The following is a 12,140-nucleotide window of genomic DNA, read 5'->3' as shown; positions in this document are numbered from 1 at the left end:
AGTTAATTAATTAAACAAATATAGCTCATGGCCCCCTTCCCTTCCCTTGTCTTCCCTTCCCTTTGCTTCCCTTTCTCCTTCCCTCCCCCTTCCCTTTCCCTTTCCCTTTCTCTTTCCGACTCTTGCCATGTTGCCCAGGCTAGAATGCAGTGGCGCCATCTCAGCTCACTGGAACCTCCACTTCCTGGGTTCAAGCGATTGTTCTGTCTCAGCTTCCTGAATAGCTGGGATTACAGGTGCTCACCACCACATCCAGCTAACTTTTGTATTTTTAGTAGAGATGGGGTTTCATCATGTTGGCCAGACTGGTCAGGAACTCCTGATCTCAGGCAGTCAACCCTTGTAGGCCTCCCAAAGTGCTGAGATTACAGGTGTGAGCCAGTGCGCCCGGTCTCATGGCCCATTTCAAATGATTGTCATGTAATGGCCTTGTACTTATTCTCTTAAACCTGAGATATGGCTCATGCTGTTTATTGACAAATTTTCATAGATACAGCAGACTCCATTCTAGCCAACTTTGTAATTTTACAAATGAGGATAATCTAGTCTATGTTCATGATTGTACTTGGTTTTCTCAAAAAGGCTTCAGTAAAGCTGTAACATAGTAAAAGGGTCGCCGGGCTAACACCTGTAATCCCAGGAGGGTGGGGTGGGCAGATCACAAGGTCAGGAGTTTGAGACCAGCCTGGCCAATATGGTGAAACGTTGTCTCTACTAAAACTACAAAAAATTAGCCAGGTCTGGTGGCGCATGCCTGTAATCCCAGCTACTCAAGGGGCTGAGTCAGGACAATTGCTTGATCCTGGGAGGTGGAGGTTATAGTGAGCCAAGATCACGCCATTGCACTCCAGCATGGGCAACAGAGCAAGATTCCTTCTCAAAAAACAAAAAAAAGAATCAAGTTGAAATAGGTCCTTCTGTCACAAGGTTAATTTGATTTAGTTCATAAAAATGCAGCATTCATGGCTGATCCTGTTATTCTAACATTTGCCATACAAAAGTATATAGAAATCTTTTAATAGAATAGTGTAGCAGATTAAGCAGTTTTGAAATATAGGACAGGGCCGAGAGCAGTGGCTTACGCTTGTAATCCCAGCATTTTGGGAAGCCGAGGTGGGCAGATCACAAGGTCAAGAGGTTGAGACCATCCTGGCCAACATGGTGAACCCTTGTCTCTACTAAAAATAGAAAAATTAGCTGGGCGTGGTGGTGCATGCCTGTAGTCCCAGCTATTTGGGAGGCTGAGGCAGGAAAATTGCTTGAACCTGGGAGGTGGAGGTTGCAGTGAGCTGAGATCGCAGCGCTGCGCTCAAGTCTGGTGGAGCGCGAGGCTCCAGCTCCAAAAAAAAGAAAGAAAGAAAGAAAGAAATATAGGACAAGCTGGATGCAGTGGCCCACTACTGTAATCCTAGCACTTTGGGAGGCGGAGGCGGGCAGATCACTTGAGGTCGGGAGTTCGAGACCAGCCTGCCCAACATGACGAAATCTCATTTCTACTAAAAATGCAAAAAAATTGGCCAGTCATAGTGGTGCGCCCCTTAATCTCAGCTACTCTGGAGGTTGAGGCAGGAGAATCTCTTGAACCCAGGAGGTGGAGGTTGCAGTGAACTGAGATTGTGTCATTGCACTCCGGCCTTGGGCGACAGAACGAGACTTCATCTCAAAAAAAAAGAAATATAGGAGAAAGCTCTTGAAAACAAATGCTTGCCAAATATTAACAGAAAACTAGTTGAACTGGCGCACAGTCCAGCTATGCTGGTCTTGGTGGACACTTTTAAATGCAGCAGGAGGAAGTTACTTCATTTTCCATTCACTAATTGTTTTGCTACTTTATCAGACTTTTACTGAGCACTTGGGCGAGGTTTTTTTTTTTTTAAAGCAGCTTTGTTGAGGTCTAATTTACATCCCATAAAAATATAGTCCTTGTAAGTATACAATTCAGTGATTTTTTTTTTTTTTTTGAGGCTAAGTTTCGCTCTTGTGGCCCAGATTGGAGGGTAATGTCATGATCTCAGCTCACTACAACTTCTGCCTCCTGGGTTCAGGTGATTCTCCAGCCTCTGCCTCTGGAGTGGCTGGGATTACAGGGATTTGTGTGTGTGTGTGTGTGTGTGTGTCTGCTTTTTAATAAATTTAGAGTTTTCAGTTTTCACAATTCAGTTTTTGAACATTTCTGTTATCTCCCAAAATTCCCTTGTGCTAGTTAACAGTTAATTCCTACTTTCAACCCCAGCCTTAGACAACCACTAATTAATTGACTTTCTGTTTCTATAGCCAAATGTTCCTTGACTTATGATGGGGTTATGTCCTGATAATCCTATTGTAGAATCAAAAAATCATAAATTAAACCATGGTTATGTTGGAGACTGTCTGTATTTACCCTTCCTAGACATTTCATGGAATCGTACAGTGTGTGGTATTTGGGTCTGGCATAATATTTTTAAGGTTCTTCCATGTTGTAGCATGGATCAGTACCTTATTCCTTTTTTTTAGACCGAGTCTTGCTCTGTAGCGCAGGCTGGAGTGCAGTGGTGCGATCTTGGCTCACTACAATCTCTGCTAATTTTTGTGTTTTTAGTAGAGATGGGGTTTCCCCATGTTGGCCAGGCTGGTCTCAACCTCCTGACCTTGGGTGATCTGCCTGCCTTGGCCTCCCAAAGTGCTGGGATTACAGGCGTGAGCCATCGGCCCAGCCCCTTAGTCTTTTTTGTTGCCAGATGATATTCCATTGTATGGATAGACAACTTTTTTTTTTTTTTTTTTTACTGTACTTTAAGTTCTGGGGTACATGTGCAGATCTTGCAGGATTGTTGCATAGGTGCACACATGCCATGATGGTTTGCTATCTCCATCGCAGATAGACAACTCTTTATTTATCCATTCATTTGGCAAACAGCTGTATACATAAAAACTTGGAGTGATTTTGTTGACTGCTGCTGCTGCTGCTTCTTTTTTTTTTTTTTTTCCCTGAGTTAGGGCCTGGCTCTGTCACCCAGGCTGAATTGTAGTGACACAATCTTGGCTCACTACAATCTCTGTCTCCCAGGCTCAAGCCATCCTCTCACTTCAGCCTCTCAAGTAGCTGAGACTATAGGCGTGTGCCACCACACCTGGCTAGTTTTTGTAGTTTTAGTACAAAATCTATGTTTGCCATGTTGCCCAGGCTGGTCTTGAACCCTGCATTCAAAGCAATCTGCCCGCCTTGGCCTCCCAAAGTGTTGGGATTACAGATGTGAACCATCGTGGCTGGCCTGACTGGTGCTGCTTCTTTTTTTTTTTTGAGACAGAGTCTCACTCTGTTGCCCAAGCTGGAGTGCGGTAGTGTGATTTTGGCTCACTGTAACCTATGCCCCCAGGGTTCAAGGAATTCTCCTGCATCAGCCTCCTGAGTAGCTGGAATTACAGGTGCTTGCCATCACGTCCAACTAATTTTTGTGTTTTAAGTAGAGATGAGATTTCACCATGTTGGCCAGGCTGGTCTTGAACTCCTGGCCTCAAGTGATCCACCCACCTTGGCCTCCCAAAATGCTGGGATTTTAGGTGTGAGCTACTGTACCCCACCTCACTGGTGCTTTTAAAAAAATTAAAATAATCCTGTTGTTAAGTGACCCACTTCTTTAAAATGATATTCGTAGTTCGTTAAGTTGGAATGGAAGTTTGATGTAATAAAATGGCAAGGAGGCAGCTGACCTCCATAGTGAAGCCAGAGTGTCTATAGCAGAGAGCATTCTGGGAAATTGTAGAGACTAGGTCAAGAAAATAAGGAAGCCCCAGCCCTGTCAAGTGAGACCCTGTCTCTACAAAAAATAAAAAAAATTAGCTGCGTATGGTAGTGCATGACCGTAGTCTCACTCACTTGGTAGGCTGAGGTGGGAGGATCGTTTGAGCCTGGGAGGTTGAGGCTGCAGTGAGCCGTGATTACACCACCGCACTCCAGCCTGGGCAATAGAGCAAGACCCTGTCTCAAAAAAAAAAAAAAAAAGAGAAAGAAAAAAGAAAATAAAGGACTGTACTAAAGCTAGTGCCCCTTTCATTTTTTGGGAATTATCATCTATTGCTTCCCATATAAGATGGGAAGCAGTGGAAAGCTTTAGTGTGACGTGGTGTATGACATAGTTGTAAGTTGGTGCTTCTGTAATGTGTCCACCAGAAGCTAAAGAGTAGATTCCTGTGCTTGGACAAGTATGTTCTACTTGATTCAGTAGTTTTAACTGACCTGGATTCGAATGACAAATTATATGAAATCTCCTGAGATGCATCTCTCACCAAAATGTACATCAGGTTTATAATCTTGAGTTCCCTGACTAGAGAGATCATGTTGGTCACATTCTCTATAGCAACCAGGCATGGCGCTAAGTGCATGGGAGCTCACAGTTAGCAAGAGAAGGCAGCCCTGGAAATCAGACTGTTGTTAACAGGGTGGCGAGCACTGTAGTAAGAGGAAGCTCAGAATGAGGAAACATTCAGGAAGGCTTACTGGAGGAGGGAATACGCGAGCTAAGTCTTTTTTTTTCTTTTGAGACTGAGTTTTGCTCTTATTGTCCAGGCTGGAGTGCAATGGCACAATCTCGGCTCAGCAACCTCCGCCTCCTGAATTCAAGCGATTCTCCTGCCTCAGCCTCCCGAGTAGCTGGGATTACGGGCATGTGTCACCATACCTAGCTAATTTTTGTACATATCTATCTATCTATCTATATATGTATATATACATTTTTCTTTTAGTAGAGACCGGGTTTCACCATGTTGGCCAGGCTGGTCTGGACTCCTTACCCCAGGTGATCCATCTGCCTGGCCTTCCACAGTGCTGGATTACAAGTGTGAGCCACTGCGCCTGGCCAAGAGCTGAGTCTTGAATGACCAGTAAATAGTGCTCAGATCCAAAGGGGAGGTGGAAAGGGGACATGGGGAGGGTGTTAAGTAGAATGGTCTTTGGCAAGGAAGGCATCATAATGATCTAATTATAGGACTAGCATCCACCTGGGCATTCGTGCGTGTTAGGTTAATTGTGACCTGTGTGCCTCTGTAACACAGTACTGATGATGTAACCCAAACCTTGGGGACTGGATTTGTGTAGTTCGCCTGCATTCCATTCCTCTTAGGGCCCTGGTTTTATCTAGAACTGGCTGGGCAGTTACTGACTTGTGCATTGGAACCAAGCAAACTGATAGTGATTGTTGAGTTGATTGCTGTATTTGCAAAAGATTATTTTAAAGATAGAGGCTTTGGTTAGTTACAGAGAACTCTCAACACACTCCAGGTTTTTTTTTTTTTTTTTCCTTTCTCTCTCTGAGACAGACAGCTGATCTGGGTTAGTGTTCTGTGTGCCATGGTTTTGGTTTCTGTGGTATTTACAGAGTTTTGGTGATGTCCCAGCTTTTAGGAAGTCTTAAAATACGTGCCTGTGTGTACAGAGACTAGCATATGCACATCTATAATAATTAAGAGTGGTATCTGCCCAGCAAAGAGGCTTGTTTAAATGTGGGGGAGTATTGTGGGATCTCTGGTTCAAGGTTAATCATTCATTTACCTACCCATTGGAAAAACATTTGTGGGGCAAACACTGTGTACCAGGTACTGATCTAGGTGTCAGGGATCCAGGAAGCATAATATAGAAAGTGAAAACCAAGCAGTGTTGTTAAGGGGAAGTATTAGATTTGTGATGGCTAATAGGCTTCCTTCTGTGGAGGGCCAACTTTGGTCATTTGCCAGTGTTGGCCTACAATGCTGGGATCGATTAGTGATGTCTGTCATGGGCATAAAATACAGTGAAAAGGTAGGAATGCTGTTGATTGGCTGATGCCGTGTTAAGGTTGTCTGCTATAGACAGATGACAAGTAAAGATTGAGTAAGGGAGCTAGAGGACATTTATCTTAGAATAAAGGATGTTTGTTTTGGTGATATTGGGGATGGAGGAAAGTACATTGGATCAACTTGTGAGGATGAGGTTCAGATACAGATGTTGCTGCTTGCTGTGCACTTTTCAGGAGGTCATTTAAGTGTCCTTAGCCTCAGCTTCTTCAAGTGTAAAAGAGAGATAATAATACTTGTCTCATCTATATCATAGTGTTGACGAGAGGAGTTAAATAATGGGTATGAAAATATTTTACTACCCACAGAGTGATAAACACCTGGAGTATTGTTACCACAGGTGTCAGGATGGGTGGAGCAGCAAATGCCCAAGGCCAGGCGAGGCTCAGCCGGATGGTGGTGGCCTCAGGGCCTTTGCACTGGGCCTGTCTGTCCAGCTTGCTGCCCTTGTCATGTCCAGCTTATAACTCCAAGGCCACCTCCATTCAGCCCACAGAACCTAAGCCTGTCCCTGCCCCGTCACCACCTGCCACCTCCCACCTCATCCTGTCTTTTTTACTTCTAAGTTTTGATTAACTGAAATGGTCTGGTTAACTTATTTGTGTACCTCCCTTTGCTAGAACCATGCATATGAGTGAGGCAGAAACCTTGCCTATCTCACTGCCACCTTCATCTCCTCAGAGCCTAGAACAGTGCATGGCGTGTGGGAGATGTTCAGAATTTCTGCACATTTGTTACATGAATGAGTGGAAACGGCCAGTAGTGTCCACAGATCCAATCAGGCAGAGACTCAGGAGCCCTGAGAAGATTGCTAAGAATCAAATGTAGTTGCTGTGACTTCATCTCTTTGTTCCTGAATCTCTTATTTCTTTGGTTATTAAGAAACTAATTCAATTAAAGGCACAGTAATCGTAACTTAATTGAAAATTCCATCAACTCACATTCTGAGTTCACAATGTAATCTCTTACAACAGAAGAAAAAACAAGAGTCAGAATTCATATGATTGTTATTTTTAGAGCATGTAATCTCATAACAGAATAAAGAATGAGAATCAGAATTCATATATATATATGTGTATATATATATATATATTTTAGAGGGTGTAACAGGCCATGAAATCACACAGTGTTTCCAATTTGGCAGCCTGGTGAATTCAGTCTCCAAAAACATAATCTTGTTCCTTGAACTACATGTGATATGAATTAGAGTAAAACTTGTGAATTGGATGCAATTAACATCCAACTGCTCCCCACATGGAACTGATTGGGTTTTAACTTGTCCCCCCCACTGTACCCCCGACAGCTGGCACCAGTTCCTATTCCCTTGTTCCTTGTGAATTGTTACTGTGCCAGTCTGATGTATATGGGTAGACTGTGCTGGACATCTTGAGCTCTGTGAAATGAACATCAACACGGGAGGTGTGTGGAGTGTTGCAGGTTAGTAACCCAGCCTGCAAATCCAGGTGTCTCCTGTCTGCCTTCACACGGAAGTTTACACCTGGCAGCTTACTCACTCCCTGGAGATGCTGGGGCCGCCCTAGTTGGTACTCCCTTTTCCGGGGGGGACTGATGAGTCATTGGTTCTCTCCCAGGGTCACCTGTCTGTGTGCCCAGTTTGAAGCCGTCCTACAGCATGGCTTGAAGAGGAGTCGAGGATTGGCACTCACAGCAGCAGCGATCAAGCAGGCAGCGGGCTTTGCCAGCAAAACCGAAACAGGTACTGCTCTGCCTGGCCATAGCTTGGAGGAGCTTGCGTTCCTTCTGCTCTCTCTTTTTCTTTTTTGTTTATTTTTTAATAGCGGGCGGGGAAGTCATTGTGTGGAACTTGGTGGTGGTATGTGTGCACACAGAAATCCATGTCTTAATTGTAGTCAAAACGTTATGGTGTTGTCTGGCATCTGAATTTAAATGAAGTCATCTTTTGTGCAGAATTCTCAGAGCCACATGGTACAGTCTCCTCTGGGTTCAGGGACCTGCAGCACACTGGTTTATTTCACCAGTGTGGCGTGCCAGTTGCTGGGAAATTAATAATCTGTTTTAATTTGATGCCTGAGGATAGCATGGCATTTCATAATTAAATGTCTTCAACACCAGCAACAGAAACCCCAGAGATTCTGTTATCATCCAATTTAATGTTGGAAAACATTTCCATGTGAATGACAGGCACATGCTAAATAATAACTATTAACACTTAGTACTTAATGCAGGCCTTGCACTTTGATTTAAATTAACTCATTCAATTCTTTGATAGCTCTGTGAGTTGTAGGGACCTTTATTATCACCACTGTACAGATGAGGAAACTGTTAATGGTGATCTGCTTTGGAGCTGAACCTTGAAGTGGTCCTGTGGTCTCCTCCTCCCCTGAGTTTTCAGTTCTAGCCCTGCCCATGGCTGCTGCTGGGAATCCTGGAATCTTTCTTATCACTTTGATATATCAGTGTCATTGCTGAGTATAATGTGCTGTCTTCAGCTGGTTCCCCTTTCACAGCCAAAAGTTGGACCTTGTCACGTTTAGTGGCAGTGTGTGGAAATTCTGTGCTCAAAGAATTCTTAGTCTTTCCCTCTCCCTCCTGTTGCTGTATTATGCTTCCTTTTTTCTGAGCCCTTCAACAGCTCTATTTATTTATTTATTTATTTATTTATTTATTTATTTATTTATTTATATTTAGGTTTGGGGTCTTGCTTTGTTGCCCAGGCTGGAGTGCAGTGGTGTGATCATGGCTCACTGAAGCCTGGAACTTCTAGGCTCAAGTAGATCCCCTTGCTGAGCCTCTGAAGTAGCTGGGACTGCAGGCTTGCACCACCATGACTGGCTGGTTTTTAAACTTTTTTAGAGATGGGGATCTCATTCTGATGGCCAGGCTGATCTCAAACTCCTGGACTCAAGTGATCCTCCACCTCAGCCTGCCAACTAGCTGGGATTACAAATGTCAGCCACCGTGCCTGGGTCCAACAGATCCTTTTTTTTTCTGTTATTGAGACGGAGTCTCGCTTTCTTGCTAGGCTGGAGTGCAGTGGCGCAACCTCGGCTTACTGCACCCTCTGCCTCCTGGGTTCAAGCGATACTCTGCCTCAGCCTTCTGAGTAGCTGGGATTACAGGTGTGCGCCACCATGCCTGGCTAATTTTTGTAGTTTTAGTAGAGATGGGGTTTTGCCACGTTGACCAGGCTAGTCTTGAACTCCTGACCTTGTGATCCGCCCACCTCGGCCTCCCAAAGTGCTGGGATTACAGGCGTGAGCCATGGTGCCCGGCCTTGGTACATGTGATATTTTGATACATGCATAGGATGTGTAATGACTTCAACAGATCTTTGTTTTGTTTTGTTTTGTTTTGTTTTGTTTTCTCTTTGGACAGTCTCCTGGGGCTAGAGCAGGCTCAGAGAGGCTCCTAGATCTTCGATTCTTGCTTATTTCACCAGTTACTCATTTTCAGACATGCATCAAACAATAGTCCGAAAGAATCAGACTGCCCAAAGAAAGAAAAAAAAGGCAAAGATCTGTTGACGTCATTACACATTCTGTGCATGTATCAAAATATCACATGTACCCCATAAATATGTACAAATATTACCTACCAATAAGATAATGTGAGCACAGTGGCTCACATTTAGAATTGCTTGAACCCAGGAGGCAGAGGTTGTGGTGAGTCGAGATCATGCCACTGCACTCCAGCCTGGGCAACAGAATGAGACTGAGTCTCAAAAAAAATTACAAGGTGATTGGTGCTGTTCAGAATATACCAGAGACACAGTTACTGTTGCTGAGCTGCCTGTAAATTTTAAGTTGTAATCTTAGCCCTGTCTGTTCAGCAGCCTTGGGCACTGAGGATCTTCTGACTTTGAAACACTGCCTTCCCCTGCTTTCTGCGATGCCATAGCCTCCTGGCATTCTTTCTTCTTCTTTTCTGATCCTTCTTGGCATATCACTTCTGTACCCTCAAATATTATTCATACTTGGATTCATTGTTGGCTCTTGTTTCTACGCATATTGTTTGGATTCGTTGATGAAGTTGCTATGTATGTGCCTTTTATTCTTAGTCAGACCCGCAGCCCAGATCCCTTCCTTGAACTCTGTCTCTTGAATGTCTATTTGGTTGTAAAGCATGGGCTCGTCAGTCTCCAAGACTGAATTCTGATCTTCATCCATATGTGTTCCTGTGTTTCTTGCTTAGTAAATGGCTCTGCCCTTTACCCAGGTCTGCTGTACCGCTCTTGGGCTTCCTCCTAGCCTTCTCCTGCTTCTCTGCTCCTAAACCAGTCCTGCACAGAGCACTGTTTTCTGTCTCTCACATGGGTCCCTGAGCTATTCGCAGCTTCTCTATCCTCAGTGAGTTCTCTTCTTTCTCCCCGAGTTGTGTTTTTCTGCTTTCAGTCTTGATCAGCTCTAAGCCACTTTGTACATCATGGAGTGGTCTTCTTTAATGACCATCCCACTCCCTGACTTATTCCGCATACCCCCACTGACTTAAAGCTCTTCCATGGGTCTCTTTAAGAGTTGGGACAAAGCACCCAGTTCTTGACATGGCTTCTAGGGCTCTCTCCCTGACTGACTTTGCCTGTCTCTGTTCTACCTCGTATGCTGTGCTGTACATCAGGGCTGACAGGCAGCGGCAGGTAAAACATCACTACTCTTACATCCAGTTGGCAAAGAAATGATGGCCTGAGCCCCACAAGCTCCCTTCCTGCCATGCCCCTGCCTTGGGACTCTTGGGACCTCTCCACAATTCAGCAACTAAAGTACTAATGGCAGTTACTGTGTGGGGCGGGGCCTTCAGCGCCACTGCCTGTGCCTTGCTTGGTGCCTCTCACTAATTTAGATGATTCAGTCCTGTATTTGTTTTTATTTTTATTTTTTTGAGACCGCATCTTGCTCTGTCACCCAGGCTGGCGTGCAGTGGCACGACCTTGGCTCATTGCAGCCTCTGCCTTCTGGGTTCAAGCAATTCTTGTGCTTCAGCCTCCCGAGTAGCTAGGACTACAGGCATGTACCACCATGCCTCCTAAATTTTGTATTTTTAGTAGAGATGGGGTTTCCCCATGTTGGCTAGGCTGGTCTTGAACTCCTGACCTCAAATGATCTGACTGCCTCAGACTCCCAAAGTGCTGGGATTACAGGCATGAGCCACTGTGCCCGGACCAATCCTGTATTTTGAACAGCCCTCCTTGTTTCTACTGTCTTGAAACTCTTCAAGTCTGGGAGTTCTTCCCTTCCACTACCCTCCTTCCTTCCCCAACTCTAACCCAAGCTCCTACTGGCCAAATTTCTATTCTCTCTTAAAAAAAAATACAGTAAAATGTACATAATGATATTTCCCATTTCAGCCATTTGAGGTGTACTTATTGTTCAGTGTAAGTGTATTTAACATACATTCACATTGTTGTACAATAGTCATTACCATCATTCATCTCATAACCTTTCCATTTTTACAAACCGAAACTGTGTACTTATTAAACACTAACACACACTTTCCCAGACCCCCGCCTCTGGCAGCCAACATTCTGCTTTCTGCCCTAGTGCATTCTACTTTGGGTTCCTTGTATAAATGGAATCATGCAATATTTGTTCTTTTGTGTCCGGCTTCATTTAGCATAACATCTTCAAGGATCATCCATGTTGTAATATGTGTCAGAATTTCCTTCTTTTTAAAGGCTGAATAATATTTTTGAGGCTTTGTAGAGCCCATACTTTGTTTATTCCCATGACAGTTGGGTGTCTTCCATTTACGGGCATCTTCCATTTATGGGCTATTGTGAATAGTACTGCTGTGAATATGGAGCTACAAATATTTGTTTTTTCACTTTTAGTTATTTTGGGGCATATACCCAGAAGGAGAATCCTGGATCATATGGTAATTCCATGTTTAATTTTTTAGGAATCATCAGAGGGTTTTCCATAATGGGAATACCATGTTACATTCCCATTAGCAATGCACAAGAGGTCCAATTTCTCCATATCCTTGCCAACTCCATAGCCTTACCAATGCTGGTATTTATTTATTTATTTAAGACGGAGTCTTAATAAATAAATATTAACTCTTTCCCCAGGCTAGAGTGCTATAGCACGATCATGGCTCACTGCAACCTCCGTCTCCTGGATTCAAGCGATTACCCTGCCTCAGCCTCCTGAGTAGCTGGGACTAAAGGCATGTGCCACCACGCCCGGCTAGTTTTTTGTGTTTTAGTAGAGATAATGGGGTTTCACCATGGCCAGGATGGTGTTGATTTCCTGACCTCATGATCCCCCCATCTTGGCCTCCCAGAATGCTGGGATTACAGGTATGAGCCACTGCACCCAGCCTGATTTTTTATTTATTTTAATTAATTTATTTTT

The 12,140-nt window shown here is 44.1% G+C and overlaps 1 protein-coding gene across 1 annotated transcript in view; it reads left to right on the top strand.

Annotated features, from left to right (window-relative positions):
* The window catches only part of SNX29 (sorting nexin 29), a 596,058-nt gene that overhangs the window by 45,801 nt on the left and 538,117 nt on the right, over window positions 1-12,140 (top strand). Inside the window, exon 4 of the mRNA XM_064362489.1 lies at window positions 7,401-7,525. Coding sequence (XP_064218559.1) covers window positions 7,401-7,525 — 125 coding nt within the window. The remainder of the gene's footprint in view (window positions 1-7,400; window positions 7,526-12,140) is intronic.

The sequence above is a fragment of the Aotus nancymaae genome, unplaced genomic scaffold (genome assembly GCF_030222135.1).
Source record: "Aotus nancymaae isolate 86718 unplaced genomic scaffold, 86718_ANA_hifiasm-v0.15.2.pri h1tg000049l, whole genome shotgun sequence".
NCBI lineage: Eukaryota > Metazoa > Chordata > Mammalia > Primates > Aotidae > Aotus > Aotus nancymaae.
The sequence above is the reverse complement of the archived record's forward strand: the minus strand, read 5'-3'. Positions and strand labels throughout refer to the sequence as shown.